The sequence below is a fragment of the Squalius cephalus genome (assembly GCF_949319135.1).
Source record: "Squalius cephalus genome assembly, chromosome: 12".
Classification (NCBI taxonomy): Eukaryota; Metazoa; Chordata; class Actinopteri; order Cypriniformes; family Leuciscidae; genus Squalius; species Squalius cephalus.
The window spans coordinates 7983119-8004353 of record NC_137133.1 but is presented as its reverse complement, the minus strand read 5'-3'; the positions used below and the strand labels follow the sequence as shown (position 1 = coordinate 8004353).

Genomic DNA, 21235 nt, shown 5'->3' with positions numbered 1-21235 from the left:
GTATCTTTTATTTATTATTAAGTTTTTTCAAGTTTATGTTGTTTTTTTTATTCAGTTTGCTGCTATTTTGACTTTTTGAAATTGTATTAAGCTGTCTTTTTGAGGTTTATTTGTTATCTTGTACGTTTCTTCAAGCGATAGGCTACAACAAAATAAAAAAGCTAGCCTACTCGATGGCTCACATGAGGCTTTTTATTGTAAATAAAGTCCAAATTATTATTTTTTTTATCGCCGTTCATGTATTGTACATTTGAAGTCTACTGCACGTGTGCTGATCGGGTCAAAGATTTTAACGTTGAGAGAATACACAATTTATTGAGGAAGGCTTAAAAACACAGAAAGTGACTCACCGTAGGCTAAATGTCATCACAAAGTTAAAATAAATCAAAAACTAAAAACTTAGTCTATAGGGTATGCTATTAACATCTAAAATGCATTTATTCTCCGACTAATGGGTTGCTATAGTCTAATGGTTAGGCTTTTATTACAATTAATTTTAAGTAGGCCTATTAGTAGAAAAATAGCTATTTAGTGTGGCGAACAAATATAAACTTAACTACCGACGAAACTTCCTATTTCTTTAGTTAAAGCATCCTAATAAGCAATCCTTATTTTCACTGTCATGCTACTAAATTGATCGAAGTTGCTCTAGCTGTTGAATCCCTGAATCTATAAATAGGCTATCTTTGCATCATGATTGTCAGAGTCCCACTCTTAGACCTATATGACATAGAAGATATGAAGACGACATCGAATTCAGTCACTTTACGCAAAATAAATAGAGATTACGTCACGTGTTACCGAAACACACGTCTGACATTCTATTGAGCGAACAGGTTTGGCGTCAAAGTTACGCCCTGGAACGCGCATTCCTTTCCCCCGACCTCCCATTACAGCTGCAGTGAGGATGGAGCTGCAGCTTTCAGATGACATATCGACATAAGTTAAACTGGTGACATTTCGGACAAAAATATAAGGTAATGTGCTTTGTAGTGCATGACACGAGGTTTATTTACATTTTTTTCTTCACATTTTCAGCCTCTATTTTACAATTTAATAGAGAATTATTCATAGAAGAAATATATTCGTTAGAATGTTGTCAGTGTAAAACGCTTAAAAATGTAGCCTATAAAATGAATTTCCAATGAAAACAAATAGTAAAATGCTGCTTTGAGGAAATGTCATTAAATCTTGTTTACTGTCTTTTAAAAGGTTAGAAAAACAGGTTTATGTATAGCCTTCTTATCTTCTAAACGGTAAATCTTTAGTTAGGCTACTCAAATTCAATTGAATATTTTTAGATATCTTATTCATACATTTATTAGTAAAATATTCACAATCGGAGAGAACTCTATTTATGAAGAAACAAAGGCTGAACTATCAATTCAATCCATTCAAACTTGTTTGGTGAGTGACGCCAGACAGAAATAGTTTCACAGATGAACTTGTTAGACGTGTGACTTTTTCAGTGTTGATCAGGAAGTATTATCTCCTCCTTGTAGAGTCAGTTTCAGAAGGTACACAAAGAAGGAAAATGGGTTTATGCTTGAAAACAACGACTAGGCTACACAAGGGATTGTTATGCTAAATTGTTTTAGACTGTTTAGCCTACATCAGATGGTGTCCTTTCTTGTTCATTCTCCCCTCTAGCAATCATGAGGGACAGACTGGATCATCTTCAGACCATTTCAGAGTCTAACAGTGATCTGGAAGAGCTGGAATCAGAGTCTTTCAGCAATGTGGACCTGGAGGAGTTCCCCCAGCAGGCCGTCATTTATGACAACAGCGATGAGATGGAGTCTGTGCTCGATGAGGCTCAGGACACTAGGCGTGAGATTCAGCTCATCCGTCTGGAGGTGAAGCGTCTCAGGGACCAAAACACACGCTTACTTAGCGAACCAACTCGTACAACACACGTAAAGCATGACGCCAATGTCATCGCTGGTGACATCAAGACCCGTGGTGAGGAAGTTCTGACACGTCTAAAAAAAATGGATGCCCATGCCAAAGAGCTTGAAGAGGAGCATGGCATCAACTCTGCTGTGGCAAGGATCGCCCGAACACAGTACACCAGCCTAAGCAACAACTTCCGAGACGCAATCACCGATTACAACGATGCTGAGATGAGTCACAAGGAATCGTGCAAGCGTCACATTCAGCGGCAAATGGAGATCGTGGGCCGAGAGGTGTCAGGTGACCAGATTGAAGAGATGCTAGAGAATGGGCAGTGGAACATCTTCACCGACAACGTCATGTCAGAAGGGAAAACGGCTCGTTCTGCGCTCAACCAGATCGAGAGTCGACATCGGGACCTGCTTGATTTAGAAAGCCGAATCAAGAGCCTTCATGAAGTGTTCCTGGACGTGGCTATGCTTGTAGAGGAACAGGGACCCATGACAGACTACATCTTAAACAATGTTCAGAAAACTGATGCTATGCTTGGTGAAGTCCTTGTCAAACTGGAACGGGCAAAGAGACATGACAAAAACAACCCATTCAAGAAAATGTTCTGTGGATGCTTTCCATGTGCAAAAAACTGATCAGAGCGATTGTGAACAGTGTGGACTTTTGGAGGCCTGCAGTATCTGCTGACTTCTGTATTTCAGGACCATTGTCTTCCACAAAGTAAACAAGTAAAACAAGCCAAAGACTTTCACATAGTCCTCACTACATGCCCTCATGACGACGTCTTTTCATTTGCAGATTAATACCTGTAAACGTACAGTATACTAGAAATCACATTCACACCCAGTGTTTGAAGTAAAAGTTAACATAAAGGCAAAAGAGCTTTTAATCTGATGTTATATTGCAGGATATGCTATTTATTAATATCTTACATTGTTATATCTTTTATTACATCTAAGGTGGTTTAATTGAATATGCACTTTCTAGACCCTTTTACATTAAATATCCGGAATATAAAGCTTCTGCATGTTTTGCCAATGCAAGTTGATATTTTTCTTGTCAATTTGTTTTTCTTTTTTGAAGGAATGTGCTTAAGGTTTATAAGATAAATATTTTAGCTCAATAAAATATATTATGTAATTATTATCTGGGTTGTCTTTATTATTAAGTGAATTGCATGTGACAAAATGTTTTGGTTTTTGCAGTATTTCAAGTAGAATTAGTATATCAGAAAATATCGATATAGGCCTAGGCCTATGATACATTTCAAATCTTTAATGAATTATTTCTTATTAAATTAGGCTCAGTGGTGGAAAGAGTACTAAAAAATTGTACTTAAGTAAAAGTATTGCTACTTAAGTAATAATTTACTTGAGTACAAGTAGAAGTACTGAAAAATAATAAGAGTAAATAAGTATTTTGCTTAAAAACTACGTTACAAAGTACTTATATAGGCTATTATTTTTACATTTTTACCCAAAATGGGGAGATAATAGTGATATGGAGTGTTAAACACTCTCATGTCTTCTGTTTGATTCAGTGAAAGTAAGATTCAGGAAATCATGAAATGCCTTATATGGATATAATAACGTGCAAACAGAGACGTTTTGACCGATGAAACATGAAGACAAACACATGAGCGATAACATATCTGTGTTCATCAAGCTATCTCAGGCATTTTCATAAGAATGATGTATGTCTTCAAAGGGATAGTTCACCCAAAAAGGAAAATTAGCCCATGATTTACTCACCCTGAAGTCATAGGTATATGACATTCTTCTTTCAGACGAATACAATCAGAGTTATATTAAAAATGTCCTGGCTCTTCCAAGCTTTATAATGGCAGTGAATGGCTGGAGAAAATTTGAAGCCCCAAAAAGTGCATCCATCCATGATAAAAGTGCTCCACACTGCTCCAGGGGGTTAATAAAGGCCTTCTGAAGTGAAGCCATGCGTTTGTGTAAGGAAAATACCTATATTTAAAACTTTAAACTCTAATCACTAGCTTCCCTTACTTTTATCAAGTGACACTAGACTAACCCCTGACCCGATGCACAGCGTAATGACGAACGCGGAAGCGCAGAGGTAAGAGCAAAACAAAACACTGGTCGCGAATTAGCCATTTTGAAGAGAAATGTCGGAGGATTTCTATATAATAGAAGAGGAGCTTCAGTTTGTTGCACAGCGCTATTTGTTTAAACCGCGAGAGGCGTCTAAGCTTACGATAATCCTACATCCATCATACATACGCCACGGGTTACTGTTGTGACGCAAGTCGACTTGCGTAGTATGCGCAAAGAAGCTAGTTATTTTAGATTATAAAGTTATAAATATGGGTATTTTTCTTACAAAAACCCATGGCTTCGCCTCAGAAGGCCTTTATTAACCCACTGGAGCCATATGGAGTATTTTTTTTTATCATGAATGGATGCACTTTTTTGGGCTTACATTTTTTTCCAGCCATTCACTCCCATTATAAAGCTTGGAAGAGCCAGGACATTTTTTAATATAACTCTGATTGTATTCGTCTGACAGAAGAATGTCATATACACCTAGGAGGAATTGAGGGTGAGTAAATCATGGGTTAATTTTCATTTTTGGGTGAACTAACCCTTTAATGCAATGCTAATCAACATAGCTTGTATCATAGAATTTAATAAAATAATATATTCTCACTGTGTGTTAAGAAGCAAGATGAAACGACAGAAGTAATTTCAAACACAACTGACATGTATTGGATGAATGTATTGAATCTACACATCTCAATTCTCCAGCGGCAGTCATCTTTGTTGTAAACGAATTCAACACAAGCGCTCTTTGGTGAAGTGGGTGATTACGTTACTGTTGATCATCAGCCCGCCCTGACAATTTGATTGGTCCGAACAGCTCTGGTTCGAGCATAGTTGCTCCACAACGGATCAAGTCCAGACCGAACTTTTTTCTGAAAAACAAAATTATATCATTAATCTTTTAATTATTTTGGCGAAGTTTTATATTCATAAGACAAAAATAACTCAAAAGAAACCCTCCTATATTACCTTTTATAACACTGATCTAACATTATACTTAGAAACTCTTTCAAACATGAGATCACAAAACAAAAAGCTTATAAAAACAATACAAATTTTAAAGCTTTTCAAATACATATAACTGCCCTGATATTATAAACATTCATTTCTGTATTTAATATTTATTTTATTATTATTATTATTATATTATTATGTACATTTATACTTTAGTTGTTGTTGTTATTCTTTGGTTTATACATTTTGAATTGTATTTACAATGCCTTGTATTCATTTTGTTTTTTGTTGCAGTTTACTGGAAATGTTTGTAATAAAAAAAAAAAAAAAAAAAAGTCCAGACCACTGATCTACATAATGTCATTATATATAGATCAGTGGTCCAGACCGAACTTCCCGACCTCAAATGTTTTGGGCGGGGCTAAGTTCGTCAGGCTAATTTAATTGAACTGTGTATGAACTGTGTGCTTGTATTTTAGACATTTTAATTGTTCTTGCTCATGCAATAACTGCGTCCATGTTATGCGCCGAGTTTGTGTTAAATAAAAGGCGACCTGGAGCTGAAATGTGTTGCTTTTGCAATCATGCTGTGCTCGCTGTCGCTGCTGTCAGTTTATTGTCAAGCAGTTTCTTTAAATAACCCTGCCTGCCGTTGTTATTTAGTCTCTCCCCATAGAGCCCCCTTCCTTTCGCTTCCTCCTTCTCCATTTATTCCCAAAAAACTGCGCCGTATCGCAAAATGCAAACAAATATCAAGCTGCTCTGCTCTCTGCTGTCTGCTCTCTCTCGGTCACACTGTTGAAGTAACCATGGCAACGGATAGTGTATCCTGCCAAGATGGCGGCGCCGCCCCAGCATACAAACCTCTATGATACAAACCTGTCTATGATACAAACCAGCGTGACGTAGGTTCGCATTCTCTATAAAGGTTTTAAAATAATTTAGGCCAAATCTGTTGATAGCTCTATTATGATTGCCTTGTGTAGTATAATCACAAAATAGAATTGCACATTTTACTTTGCCTGCATGACTTAAAGGCACTGGACTCTTTTTTAGATAATTTACACATTTTATTTACCATTTAGGAGTTGTTTCTCACATGACATTTCCTTGTTCCTAGAAAATACCATACATGCCACACATGTGACATGAACACTGCATGAAACAGTGTGGCAATCCATTAACGAGCTATGTTTATGGCTCACTGTATAAATCTTTCACAACAGAATATGTAACAATCAAATACACAAAATTAACATTTTCATACGTTTAATAACAAATGATTATTGATTAGATTACACTTATATAACGCTTTATAAATAGTAACTGACTGTTCTAATGCATCCATTTCAGTTTTTAAAATACTTAAGTGTTAAAAAAACATAAATAAAAAAAGTGACAAGCTTTTGAGGCTGAAACCAAATAATGAAATAATCAATGACCATTGATCTTAACTAAAGTGGCTTGTGATTTCAAGTTTCTTCTGTCATAAAGCTCACATAGTTTCACATGGCTGCATGCATTTATTACATATAATTTTCCGATCATCCAACTTTTTTTTCTTCGTCAGTTTGTGAAGCAACTTCTCCTCCTATAAGACAACACAGAGAAACAATGAGAACTCATATGCAACCAAGAGTGATCATAAGAACTGCCAGAAGTATATTAGTTTACTCACAGTGAGGTACCAGAATCTTGTATACTTTTCCATTGACCATCTAAATATCTGACTGAAAGGTGCAAGAACATGCAAGTGCAGGTGGGGGACGGTGATAAATGGAGGCACATGGAAACCTAGACTAAAATACAATCATGTTCTCATTTAATAACGGCTTCATCCAAATAAACACTTGATTAATGTAACAGTAGTGTTGTAGAATATATACCTGATGTCTTCAAAATCTTTGACATCCATGGCTTTCAGCACATCTCTTCCCATATCTGCCATCCTCCTAACTGCCCAAGACAATCACATTTAGATTATTGAAAAACCTACTGTGTTAATGGTTTATTTTATTAAAAATAAATGTTTACTATCATCTCTTAATACAATCATGATAATGAATATATATATATATATATATATATATATATATATATATATATATAATATGCTATATTATTATATAATAATATGCTAATTATAAACCTGGGAGGATCAATTCTTCATTTATCTGTCTGTTACTGTTACTGCTGGGGCTAGAAATACAGAAGCCATTCGCAAAACAGCTTTACTCACTTCAAAAATGACATAATCTTACCTAGACCTATATCATCTGTTTGGAGTGACAAACAGCTATGGATATGTTGCTTTGGTATAACCAGGTAGTGATGAGGTGCACCTGGATCAATGTCCCTGAAACAAACCATTTCCTCATCCTGTCAAAGAATCACATGTTTTATTTACCTTGACATTTAAAGTACATTAGGCCTATATGTAATTGTATTATAAAAAAAAAAAAAAAACATTGTATATTTATGTTCCTGAAAGCAGAGGGAAAACCTAAATAAAAGTAAATACACTTGATAAAAGTAAATTACATTTTGTTACACTATTGTTTATATTTACAGACTTTTACTAACTTTTGGACCCTATTAAATAAATGGAAAAACTATTAAATAACGTAAATATAAAAGTAAATAATTACTAAGTATAAAAGTAAAGAACAATTCGTCCACAACCTTCGCGTATCAGATTTTCGAAGCATACATTCAGGTCACGGAACCAATCTTGGTATTTCCTACGACAAAGATCAACTTACTTCCGCCAGAATCTCAGTGTATGGATCGTCGCCGTTTGCGATCCTACAGAAAATACAAGTTTCATCCAACCCGTCGTCCGAAGAATCTTGCTCATTTTCACAGGGACACTTTATTTCAGCCATTCTGGCAGGGAGTTTCCGGGACAAATGAAACTCGCATTCTTCTTCCTTGTTCTTCCTTTAGCGTGTAAATTAACGTAATTACATGAGCTCATCTCATTCATCACATAGTGACAGTAATCTTGGGAATTGCGTAACGTTAGCGTCAAGAGTTCGCCATTTCATATCATGATATGGCGGACATCACAAACACCAGATTTGCCTACTTACAAAATTGTGCTTCGGTCAGGACGTGTCAGTAGGTAACGCTACAAGATGACAACTCGGATAGTCTGGTGATCAGACCAGAACTTGTCCTCGGGAATTATTCGTTTATGACAATTCCCACAGTAAAGCCGTGTTCGTCTTTGCTGTTGATGATAATAATAAAATAATTAAACTCCACGTTAATTATTCAACTTTACTGTATAAGAAAGAGAGCGCAACAGGTAAAAGTGGTTGTAATAAGATGCCAAGCAAACGGAAGTGTGTATACCTTTCACTGGCCGCTGCCATTTTATTTACATTACGTCATAGGGTCGGAGCTTTCGGTTTTGAGTTTCAGTTGTGATTAGGCTAATTGTTTTCTCAACTATGGGCACTTTATGCCAGGATTTAACTCAAACTCAAGTTTAAAATCGATCGACTAACTAATCAGTGTAGCCTACGTATCACGTATAGACACAATTAAAGTGATAGTACCTTGATATTTTGCTACGGCTTTATTATAGGCAAAAAGTGTTTTTCGCCCAATTAATAGGACAATTAAGTGATTATGGTTATTTCATATATAGTTTAAACGTGTAATAATTCATAATTTACTATAATGGATACCCATTGTTTGAAAGTTTGGGTCTGGGACTATGGCAAAACAATAAAATCTTCAAATCTTTTGAAACTTAGCAGAAGGGGATTACTTTAAGACTGCAAGGGAAGCTCCGCTTCCCCTATAATGTCAAAAAATAATGGTCAAATATGTACTATGGTGTTAACATTTTATTGACTAAAAATGCGTTAGAACACGTTCATCTCAAAGACGAGTTCGTTCAGAATCAGTTACATATAGCAGGTCGGCTGACTCGATTTCCTTCTCATTCATTTCCCTGTTGAAGCCCAGCGTCCATTGACTTCTATGGGGCTGCTTTGAACAGTTTTTTTCAGTGCTTCGAAACTAGACGGTGATTGGATAAATGCTGCGATTATGTCCCGCCCACGGACGCTCGGCGTCTCTGGGAGTGAATGGAGAAGTGGGCTGGCCTGGACTCCGGGCTTCTGCGTGATGATTGGAGGGTCTGTCGAAAGGCTGCATCTCCTTTTGATTGACAGCAATTTCATACAATAAAATTGTATGCATACTTGTCGAAATTTCTAGCCGATTTTCATAATACATTTCACACAATTATACATTTATATCTTTATTATTATATTATTATTTATATATATTTTTTATATTATTATTAGTAATAATTAAACAATAATTATTAAAATAATAATAAAAAATATTAGTATTATTATTATACTTTATTATATTATTATTTATACCTTTATTATATTATTACATTTATACAATTACACCTAACTCTGCTGGCCATTGAGAGGACACTGGCCAAGTCACTGGAAAAGACGCCTAGTTGTACGACAGGGTCACATAGTATTTTCTTGAAAAGGAACAGAGCAGAATTTACGTATAAATTAATGGACAATTTTTATGATGTAAATGAAAATGAACTTCCCCTCTTTGAAAGACCAGTAGCCGCCAAACATTGAATAATGGTAAAACGTTTCCAAGTTGTAATGTGAATTTCAAATGACTCAAGAAATGTATCAATTTATATAGCCTATATATTTTTTTAATTTATAAACCCCATATCCTGCAAGATGAAGCAAAACCATAAGGCTAGACCTTTTTTCCCCCATAAATTATGTCTGCCATGTAACGTAATTTATCACAGGCTTACATATCTTATATGAGAATTGCACTGTTTCTGACGCTTTTAGCTAGGCCTAAAATAATATTCATATGCCTATATTTAAAAAATAATGACTATCTCGAATAATGAAAATAATTAATAATTGCTGGTGTTTCATTTTTAATTTATATATATATATATGATTGTATATATATATATATATATATATATATATATATTTTTTTTTTTTTTTTTGCAAAGAAAGGTTACAAATTTCCTCACTTCGACATGTTTGATCCATTAAAAACAAAATCTTAATAGACTCAATGAAAATGGGGTAAGAGGGCAAACATTAATATCTGATATCTTACAATTTTATGACAGCATTATCGTGAACTATGAACGAGTTATCCCATCAAATCATAGTCTCCCACTACTACTGGAAGAAAATGGCATTTGTAGGATGAGCAACATTTAAAAAATTCTATTGCGATTTCATTATTTGTTAGATTGCTGAGAATGGTCCAGTACTGCCCTCTGCTGGCTACAGCCTTATGAGAACTGAATGCCACTGAGACACCACTAGTGAAATACACTAACACATAGTTACTTTGGAGCTTTCTGATGACGGGAAAAAAAACTTTTCCAAACAAATCACACAGCTGATATTCTAGCTAGCCTGTAAAATGAAAAAAAAAAAAAAAAAAAAAATCATGATAGTTTATAATGTAGCGATAGGCCTAGATGGTTAGTTTGTGATTGTCATAAAATGTTTGAAACGCAATAGTGATATTTTTAAATTGTAAATCTTAAGAAAGTAGGCTACGTTTATATATTTAAAAACAAAAAGAAGACATTATAGGTGGTGTAAAATGGTATTAGCCATCTGGAACATATTCGCGTCACGTGAATTCACCATAACCAAATCAGTAGGCCTACGATTTATTAATATTTTCAGAACGTTTTTTAATCTGTTGATTATTCTGTGTTATTCAACGAGCCCGCTAATCTAGTTGGCTAATCTTGCATGTGCCCACTTGGAATCCAGACAAAGATTTGGACAAACAAATGCACAAAACGATAGGCCTATATATAAACACAGCTGACATTTCAACGTCATCGAATTAAAAGAAATCAAATTTCTTTTATTAAACGCCAAAAGTCCCGCTTTGGTGTGCGTGGGTTTAATACCTTGAGCAGCCCCCGCGCGCTTACGGGACGTCCGTCGTGTATCTCACGCGCGCTGCAGGTGCGTGGAATCCTGTGTGTGTGTGTGTGCGGCGAACGCTCCGCCCCTGTCAATGCAAACGATTCGCGGTCGAAAGCTGAACTACGGTACTGACACATTTCAAAACTCGAAAGCTCTGAAAGAGGGCACCACGCGCTCCTGTAGACTACTACTTTCTGCAGTAGGCATATCTCGTTTTCAATTCAGACTTACTTTTTAGTTATTTATTTATGTACTTGTTTTAACCTTTTCGATTTAATTTGGTAATAAAAAGATCTGAATGAAATACGTTTTTCTTCTCAGATATGTGTTCGGATGAAGAGCGCGCGATGACGGGGGGCTCCGGTAACGGAAAGTTGCGTCAGTGGCTGATCGAGCAGGTGGACACCGGAAAATACCCTGGACTCGTGTGGGAGAATGATGAGAAGAGCATCTTTCGGATTCCGTGGAAGCACGCGGGGAAGCAGGACTACAACAGGGATGAGGATGCGGCGCTCTTTAAGGTACAGGCAGATTGAACATGGAGGGGATGAGGAACGTCAGTAACAGTAACGCATGATTTCTCCCATGGGAGCTTAGCCTACTCGTGTTGCAAACAGTGTTGCAAACAGTTATAAAATACATTCAAATACTATTCTTAGACAACACATGTTTCCAATTTATTTTTGTGGGCCTTAAAGTTAAAAAGTGTCCATGGTGTAACTGTTCGGAGACAGTAAAAACATCTCACTGATGCTCTTCGCATGGTGACCAAAAATTACCACATTTTACTTCTTTTTTTTTTTTCAATGAAAGTAGTGTACTATATTTTAGTTTGATTGTTTTTTATTTAATGTTTATGTACTACGTTATATTTAGTTATACTACTTTTTTCCCCACGTTTTTAGCATAGACCTGAAAATTGAATTTCGAACTTGAACTGTCGTAAATCTTGAATGCTTTAAAGCAAATGCTTAAGTTTGATCTCTTTTTAAACACGACACTTGTTTGCTGAAGTGAAAAAAAGTTTAAAAAAGTGAACTTAAAAAAAGTGACAGAATTTTACGTTTCTTGTTATGAAAAATGCACAAAAATACTATTTTCAATTTTTATATGAAATCTATATTTTCAAAAACACGTTTTACTCTAAAACTGCAAGAAAATCAAAGCCATAAAAAAAAGTTGTGTTCCAAATTTGAGGTTGATATCTCTAAAAACGAGCTTTCAGTAAGATTTTGTTAGGCCGCAGTACCAAAAGATTTCATTAGATGAAATTTGTCTCCCATTGGAGCACAAGTGTGACTGTTTTTTTCAGGACCATTTAACCTTTTTGAATCATGTCTAGGATTTTTTTGTCTTCACATAGCAAGTGCCAAAACCTTTACCAAGTTTCATACCATTCCGATGAAGTAAAAAATAAAAACACCTTACTTTTTTTTTGGTCAAAAATGAGCACCAGAGGGTGAAGTAGTGCGGTGTTTACATAAGTAATGTTTGCAAAATCAAATATCTTGCCCTTTTTTATGAGAATGGCAGTTTTTTTTTTCTTCAGGTCAAAATGTTTGATATTCAGGATTCAAAAATTCAAGATTACAAAAAAAAAAAATCAATAATATTATAAGTAATAAACGAAACGAAAAAATAATAAAATCGTTTTTTTCAAGATGGAGGGAAAGTACTTTTTACATTTTTATATGCAAAACCCCCCCACACATTCCTAGGAACTTGCCACATGTATTTTATACCAGATTACTTGGAATATTTCTCATTTTTATTAACATCCTTGTATCTGTTTTCCTGCAGGCTTGGGCACTATTCAAAGGCAAGTATCGGGAGGGGGTCGACAAACCTGACCCACCAACTTGGAAAACACGTCTTCGGTGTGCTCTTAACAAGAGCAATGACTTTGAGGAAATTGTGGAGCGCAGTCAACTTGACATATCGGACCCCTATAAAGTGTATAGGATTATTCCGGAAGGATCCAAAAAAGGCAAGGGAGAAGAAAAACATCAAAGGCATCCTAAATGAGCACACAAGCTTGTCTAGTCCATATTCAGTGCTCTCATATTTCTTCATAATGTAAATGAAGGACATCAAACAGATTAGAACAGCTGTTTGTTGAAATATTTCTTTAGATATCTGATGAAAACAATGAAAATATACAATATTTCAATGTTGCAGGTTCCAGATCTATTGATGATTCACAGTCCAATTCAAGCTCACCTAATTATCCAATACACCCACCTTTCGCACCAGCACCTTCTCAGGTTAGAACCAAACATCATCTTAGTTGTACTTTGGCTTGTGTGTTCAGATCTTTTCCCTTCGGATCACTGTATGCGCTTGTCATTACAGGTGTGCAACTACATTTCTCCAGCAGAGAGAGGATGGAGGGATTACCCCACCCTGTCTGAGATCCCTTACAGCCAGAGCCCCTACACTCCACGCTGGGACCCTGGTACTGTCTTACTGTGTGTTCTTGAAAGAGAAAGTATACGAGAAAGTTCATGTAGCAAGCAATTGCAATGGGGTATTTCTGTATGCGCAGGGTACCAGTTCAGTGGCTCCTTCTTCAGTTGCAATGCATCTGATTCACAGCCGTCACCCTTCACCCTGGACACCAGCATGAGATCCGCTGAGGCTCTGGCCCTCTCAGGTACTGTACACACTCACACATAATCATAAACACACAGAGACTTTGACAGGCTTAATAGGAATGGATTGATTGCTCTTCAAGTATTGATACTGATTTTGTATCGAGATGATCATCTAGATGATTTCGGAGATCGGTTTGAAAAGAAAAGTGGAACGGTATTAAAAATTCTGACCAATAACTAAAAGTCTGTAATTATTTTCATGTGATGAGGCAATTACGTCATCAACAGCATAACATCATTTAAGCATCACAAAATGATGATGTAGAGAATGAAAAATGGATATTCATTTTGAGATTTTAAAGTCTCAATGTTACAGAACAGATATCCTCTACTGTATTGTGACGCACATCTGAGTGAAACAGATTATTGAAAAATATTTTTTTTTTTACTTTTTATCCATCAGTTGTTGGCTGAATGGAGGCAGATCTGAATGAATGCTTGCAGTCAGTTGTAAGAAAGGGTTTAGTTTAAGTCAACTAAATGATTGGAGAAGTCCGACATACTGTCACCAGAGAGAAGATTGATTTGATTATGATGACATTTTAATTTAAGAAACGAGGTAAAAAAAAGAACAAAGAAAGATATGCATGGATCAATTCTTCACAACAAGATCAATAATATGCATATAGAAAATACAAGAACTTTTGTGTTTTTAAAGATTACCTTCAATTGAGAATTAGATGCTGACAAGTAATCTAAATGTTAAAAAAACTTCTCTAATATTGGCTGATAGCTAGCTGATATGGTACTGTTCAGTTCTGCATTATATTTTTTCCTAGTTGTCTTGCCATCAACGGCTCCAATTATGATATTTTATGATAGGACCATATTAAAGTTTCTTTTATTTGATCTTCTTCTCGATTAGATTACCGCTTAAATGTGGTGGTGTTTTACCGGGATGCCCTGGTGCGAGAGGTAACAGTGAACAGTCCAGAGGGCTGTCAGCTGGGCCCCAGCAGAGAGGGACAGGCCTTCGTTTCACCTGGGGCGCCAGAACTGGTCGAACTCCCTCACGCTGATAGGGCGTCTCTGGAGCGTGGTGTTATACTCTGGATGGCTCCTGACGGGCTCTACGCCCGCCGCCGCTGCCCCTGCAGGGTGTACTGGGAGGGAGCTCACGCTCCACCGACTGACAAACCCAACAAGCTGGAGAGAGAGCAGAACTGCAAACTGCTGGACACTCATCTGTTCATAACAGGTTAGTGCATGGTAATGTATTCATGTGGGCATTTCAGATAAATTACATTAAGATTATGACAAATTATCTGATGACGTTAAAAAACGGTTACATTATCACTCATCTTTCTCAGCAAAACTGAGAACCATTTATTGTAAACCTTTATATCTCTGTCCGTTAATTAATTCCCTGCTTGTATACATCATCATACACACATTTTACTGTAAACAAACACATCAAAGCTTTTACAGTAAACAGTGTGTCACATTATCTGTGGGTTGATATTTAGTGACAGTCAGTCATCTATGAGTTACAACTCACTCACACCCACTTTTTGTAACAGATTCACCGATTGTTGTGATTCTCACAGAACTTTCCAGCATATGATGAGTACAATTTAAATACCACAGGCATCACATGTGACCTAAAGCTCACATTATGGAAAGAAAATAGAGAATGAGATGAAAAGAGAAAAAAATCATTTGCATTACAGAAAGAGATGAGATCATATGCTTTACCCAGTGGCTTGAATAACATGTTCAATTACCTGCCATTTACAAACTAACACACTGTAACAAGGATGCAGACAAACTATATATAAGATTCAAGATAATAGTTTACGAATTTCAACCAGTCATCAGAAAATTCTGTCACATTTCAAGCAGACATTTCCAAAAACATTCAGGGTGTTCGTATGGGTATACAACCCTATTCAAAAGTTTGGAGTCAGTACTTTTTTTCAGCAAGGGTGCATTAAATTGATCAAAAGTAACAGTAAAGACTCTTATAATGTTACAAAAGATTTGTTTCAAATCAATTCTGTTCTTTTTAATTTTCTATTCATTTAATAATCTATAAAAATGGTTTTCACAAGTTGTTTTCAAGACTGATTATAATAAGAAATGTGTCTTGAGAAGCAAATCATCGTATTAGAATGATTTCTGAAGGATCATGTGACACTGAGGACTGGAGTAATGATGCTGAAAATTCAGCCATTCCATCACAGGAATAAATCATATTTCTCAATATTAGTTTTCACTGTATTTTTGGGCCTTGGTGAGTATAAGAGACTTCTTTCAAAAACAAAAAAACGGTACTGACCCCAATCGTTGGAAGTGTAGATCTCCATTATCTCCCTCTTCAACCATTTGCTGATGTATTTATTGATCTCACTTGCCATTGGCTGTGAATAAACTGTCTCCTCCTCCACATCTCCTGCAGAGTTGCAGAGTTACGCCCTGCAAGCTCGTCCTGCGCCATGTTCCCAAGTGCTGCTATTCTTCGATGAAGAGAGTACTGACGCGCAAAGGCCAAGACGGACTTTCACAGTGCAGGTTCGTCTTTAACCTTTAAAATATGCCATTTCTTTGGTTCTTTTTAACACTGATGAACATTTATGAACAAAACATAATGATTAATGTAGTAATTTGCTTTTGTCATTGTGTCACAGGTTGAGCCACTGTTTGCTCGCCAGCTTCTCTACCTCAGTCACCCGGGCAGCATGAACTACATCCGCAGCCATGAGCTGTCACACCTTCCTCCTGAACACGCCATCTCCCCGACCCAAGATTACCACAGAGTCATTACGCATCACCATAACAACGGCTCTCAAAATTGACCCTGGAGGCTTGTCACTCTGTGCTTAACCCTGGATTAAAGTCTTGTTTAACCCTGGGTTAAAGAAAGTTGAAAATCCTGGATTACTGGGATAGTTCACCCAAAAATAAAGATTCTGCCATAATTGATTCACTCTCATGTTGTTCCAAAAACATAAGAAGATTGGACAACATTGGAGCCCATTGACTTCCACTGTATGGACAAGAAAACATTTCACAAATGATCTGCTTTCATGTTCACACACGTTTACAATGGCATGAGTGAATAATGACAGAATTTTCATTTTTTTAATGAACTATCCCGTTAAGCTATTTTCACACTTGTAATTTTGAAAGGAGGTTAGCGCCATTTTAACCCACGGTTAAGACGTTCTGCTTATGAACAGATAATGGACAAGAAGTTATTACGGTAAAATAGCTTGCAGGCTCACCAAGTTGCCATACTTGTCCAGTCAATATGCAAACAAGAATGTTAACCCAGGGTTTAAGTATGTAGCGTAAAATCTCGAAACTTGACAACCCAGGACTAATTACTAACCCAGGATGTGAAACATGGAAGAATATAACCTAGGACTGTTAATCCTTGGTTTATTGTAAAAAGCCCACAAGTTTTGTAAGCTAAAGTGTTAAAGGCAAATGTTGGAATTCTACGGTGCACCTGGAGCTTCAGGACTCTAGAACTGAGCAGAATCCCACCAGAACGATCCATAGTGCTAAAAGACAGCATCAGAGCAGATGACTGTTAAGTGTCATGTTTAATACTGAGAAAGACGCAAATCTGTGTACAACTCACGAGGATAAATGATTGTATCATGTCGGTTTACAGTCAAATATGTGGGTTGTTGCTGACATGACAGAAAAGAATGTAAAGTGTGAATATTAGCTGTGACTGATTGTTTATTGCTACATTTGTTTGAGCTGTGATGTATTGCAGTTAGATAGTAAAAGCCAAAGAATTAGGATTTGGATGTATATAGGCTATGCATTTAGAAAAAAAGAAAAAGAAAAAAAAGTATTCAGTTTTCAAACTGCAGTTATTTTTTATAAATTCTGACATAATTTTATACTTTTTATTCCACTACTTTTGCTTTTATGTAATTGAGGTCCAGAATGCCTCAAAATTTTGGTTTTAATAAAACAAAAGGTGAAAAACTGACTGTGTGCACTCATTCCTGAAATGGGGTGAAAATTAAACATGGGCATCCAAAAAAAAAAAAAAAAAGACCAAATATGCTTTAACACACTATAGTTCAAAAGTCAGTACAGAACGTCGGGAAAGTACATTATTTATGAAAGAAATGAATACTTTTATTCAGCAAGGATGCATTAAATTGATCAAAAGTAAAAACATTTATAAGATTTCTTATCAAAGATTATTTATCAAAGAATCCTGAAAAAGTATCACGGTTTTCACAAAATATTAAGCGGCAGAACTGTTTTCAACACTGACAATAATAGTGAATGTTTCTTGAGAAGCAAATCAGCATATTAGAATGATTTCTGAAGGATCATGTGACACTGAAGACTGGACAATCACAGTGATAAATCACATTTTAAAATGATTTACATAGAAAACAACAATTTTTACTGTATTTTGATAAGATAAAAGCAGCCTTGATAAGTATAAGAGACTCCAGACTTTTGAACGGTAGTGGTATTTCAAAATTATAGCAATGTTTCACTCTCTTTCCACTAATCATGCTTTGAGGATAACTTTTGCTTCTACAGGAACAGACACAAGTGAGTCTCTCCATCACTGGTGTGGTGGGCTGACTGTGTCTCTATAAGCGGATGGAGGGAATTACTTTCAGCCCCCACTACAAACACTGGAATCCCCATGAACATGTGAGGATCTGGGGGACTTCAAGCCCTCGTTTACGTTGAACAGAAGTAATATGTTATCTGCATAGAATATAGACACAGGGTGTGTATGACAGCACACACACAGGATGGTGTTTGTGGTTTAGAGACAGGATGGTGCGGGCAGTCTCGGCTTGATGACATCACAGAGGAAGAGGCAGACTGACAAAAGTATTATTTATTCTTCCTTCTCAAGTTTGTTGTTGTTGTTGTTTTCCCCCCAAAGCTATAATAAACAATGTTAAGTATAATTCTGCTCAGCCTATTTCTTTTGAGAAGTGAATATTCGGATGAAAAAGTCTTAAACTATGATATAGGATGAGACTGTTAGCTTTGGGATGCATGGGACATCCTGAGAAAACTTTCACACCAACAAAATTTCTTTGAGGTTTCCACTGTTTATGGGTTCACGGCTCTACATTAGCTCATAAACATGTTTTGGATTATTTTCCGCTGCCTACAGAGTGGAAAGGTGCAATCATTAAAAACTTCCCTTAAGCTGTACAGCCTGAGATCAATACACCCACTCTATCACCTGGTGCCACACACGGCTTTGATGCTATTTTGTCAAACTGCTTTCCTTAAATGAGTGGGTGTTAAGCAACTCTAAATTTAGAAGAATAGAAATCAACAAACAAGACTTGAAGTGTTGGGAAAAAAATTTGGTTTGAGTCACTTCGCAGCATCTTTTCAGGTTTACACAAATAATAGAAAGAGTTACGATGAGACAACGGTAAAAACAAGTTTTCTTGATGTCACGTTGGCAGCCTGCGAGAGATTTTAAAGTGCCCATAATATGCTCATTCACAATAAATCATAATTATTTTCGTGAATTCTTCAACGTCGTGAAGCGAAAAAACTAAAGTATGCCTTCCACATTTCTATTCTATCATTTTTGGTGATGCAATAAAACATATCGAATTGTGTGGACACCAATCTTGCTCTCATTATTCCTAGCCTATAATTCAATAAATCACCCTGTGGCAAGTATTAGCTATATTATTAGTAGGGCTGTCAATCGATTAAAAAATGTAATCGCGATTAATCGCATGATTGTCATGAGTTAACTCGCGATTAAATCGCAATTCATCGCACATTTTTTATGTGTTCTAAATGTACCTTAAATTAAAACTTTTCAAGTTTGTAATACTCTAATCAACGTGGGCATGGATAAATATGGATGCTTTATGCAAATGTATTATTGAAACCATAGTCAACATAGTGCATGACGACGAGACATGTTTTAAAGGTCATAGAGGTTTTTCAAAGAACTTGTTCATGTCTATTAGACATGTAGAAAGAACAAAGAAATACCAGGTTCCCATTACTTCTCTTTCTTTGCACTGAGCAATTTACTAACACAAACATGTTTAGATTTTTGCATGACAGGGCAGCTCTTCTGAAAATGCTAAATGTACATTTATTATTTATTATTACATTAGTTTGTCTCTCTCTGTGCCCATTTTGATGAAGCTAAATTCTAAATAAAACTGTTTTCATTGGTATATTTTACTGTTTCTGTAGTCAAACAACGGAATGAATATGAAATAGTGACTGAAACGCGACCCAATAAACATAACCAGCTCTCCCTTCCAAGACGTTAATCTTGGACGTTAAAGCACAAAAATCCTGAAATCAAATACACACAAGATAAAGACAATATTGGTGTTGTGATTTCGGCTGTACTTGCATGTAAAATTAGAGAAGCAACATAATATCTGTGTTTAACTGAATTAAAGTGATGCTCCTCTCTAGAGAGAGAGAGAGAGAGAGAGAGAGAGAGAGAGAGAGAGAGAGAGAGAGAGCGAGAGACGTGTGCTGGGAGAGCAGTACCGGCGATTCTCAGAAATTAAATAAGGGTTGGACGCTTTTTTGAAGGGAAAAAAATCGCTAAAGGGGTCTGCAATGTCGCTAAGTTGGCAACACTGTGTATCTCCATTTCTCCAACTATAGGGGTTGGGCCACGGGTCAAACAGAAAATACGCGCTGCGTTAATCGCCCGTTAAAAAAATTAGTGCCGTTAATATGATTTTGCTTTGACAGCACTAATTATTAGATGTTATTTTGTGGGTTTTAGTGAAAATGGCCAGATGGAAGAAGCAGTCCTCTGCAACCAGGGAGGATTTTGTTAAAATGACTAAATCTGGTCAATTGGTTTTGGATATTGCTCATGTGCTGGATGCGAATGGTCACAATATCCACAGAATTACTTCAAAGCACAGTGAGACCAATACCATGCAGAATGTTAAGTGGTGTGGCTTGTCAAGGAAGACTAGTAAGCATTTAATAAGCAATTAATAAGCAAACAGAAGGATGAAAATCACCTGAATGTGGGACCACCTCAAAACAGCTTCTAAAGACCTGGATGGGACCTCCATTCTCCAATTTCAAGAAACCATTTATCTACTGGAAAAAACACCTTGCATTTGCCAAAGAACATAAGGATTGTAGTATGAAAGATTGGAGCCATGTTCTGCAGTCCAACAAGTCAATGTATAACCATCTAGCATTGGATGGTGTCAGGTATGTTAGTAGGAGATGAATGGATTGTTTTAATACCAAAAGCATGCGTGGCGCCATTAAGCACGGAAGGGCAAACATAATGGTATTGGGGACGCATGTCTGCAGCAGGTGTAGGAAGGATCTACAAAGCACTTTGATCCTGCTGAACACTATGTAGCCAAGTATGGAGGATCTGTTTGGAGATCAAATGTGCATTTTTTCCAACATGATAACGATCCCAAACACACTGCGCAAACAACAAAGTTGTTCATGCTCAGCATTTTGAAGTCTTGAAGTGGCCACCTCAATCCCCTGACCTTAAAGCCATTGGAAACCTTTGGGAAATTATAAACCTGAGATGTGATAAGTCATGCAGGTCTTCCAGAAGAACTTCACCCTCAAGCTGTTCCAAACCTGTATGAACTGAACACAAAAGAAGATATTTTGAAGAATGTCGGTAACCAAACAGTTGATGGACCCCATTGATTTCCATAGTATTTCTTTTTCCATACAATAG

At 36.4% G+C, this 21235-nt stretch overlaps 3 protein-coding genes across 9 annotated transcripts; 2 read left to right on the top strand and 1 right to left on the bottom strand.

Annotated features, from left to right (window-relative positions):
* Positions 1-889: 889 nt before the first annotated feature.
* stx11b.1 (syntaxin 11b, tandem duplicate 1) lies at positions 890-3044 on the top strand. The gene is made up of 2 exons (XM_079888755.1): positions 890-977; positions 1651-3044. The coding sequence occupies exon 2, from the start codon at positions 1656-1658 to the stop codon at positions 2538-2540; it is 885 nt and encodes a 294-aa protein (XP_079744881.1). The 5' UTR covers positions 890-977; positions 1651-1655; the 3' UTR covers positions 2541-3044.
* A 2938-nt stretch (positions 3045-5982) lies between these two features.
* On the bottom strand, positions 5983-8359 carry LOC307167999 (adenosine 5'-monophosphoramidase HINT3). 4 transcript variants are annotated; one of them, XM_079887429.1, is made up of 7 exons: positions 8286-8359; positions 8021-8160; positions 7691-7868; positions 7190-7307; positions 6815-6884; positions 6607-6727; positions 5983-6519 (listed from the first exon to the last, which is right to left on the bottom strand). In XM_079887429.1, the coding sequence occupies exons 3-7, from the start codon at positions 7811-7813 to the stop codon at positions 6424-6426; spliced, it is 528 nt and encodes a 175-aa protein (XP_079743555.1). In that variant the 5' UTR covers positions 7814-7868; positions 8021-8160; positions 8286-8359; the 3' UTR covers positions 5983-6423. The 4 variants fall into 4 exon arrangements, with proteins under 4 accessions (XP_079743555.1, XP_079743557.1, XP_079743554.1 ...); XM_079887431.1 differs by having other exon boundaries at positions 7691-8160; XM_079887428.1 differs by lacking the exon at positions 8286-8359 and having other exon boundaries at positions 8021-8278.
* A 2537-nt stretch (positions 8360-10896) lies between these two features.
* Positions 10897-19819, top strand: irf4b (interferon regulatory factor 4b). Of its 4 annotated transcripts, none has more exons than XM_079888607.1 (9): positions 10897-10948; positions 11231-11430; positions 12710-12896; positions 13088-13173; positions 13262-13364; positions 13455-13562; positions 14429-14761; positions 15962-16074; positions 16191-19819. In XM_079888607.1, exons 2-9 carry the CDS (start codon positions 11233-11235, stop codon positions 16356-16358), a joined length of 1296 nt encoding a protein of 431 aa, XP_079744733.1. In that variant the 5' UTR covers positions 10897-10948; positions 11231-11232; the 3' UTR covers positions 16359-19819. The 4 variants fall into 4 exon arrangements, with proteins under 4 accessions (XP_079744733.1, XP_079744731.1, XP_079744734.1 ...); XM_079888605.1 differs by lacking the exon at positions 10897-10948 and adding an exon at positions 10957-11034; XM_079888608.1 differs by lacking the exon at positions 10897-10948 and adding an exon at positions 11014-11108.
* Positions 19820-21235: the final 1416 nt, after the last annotated feature.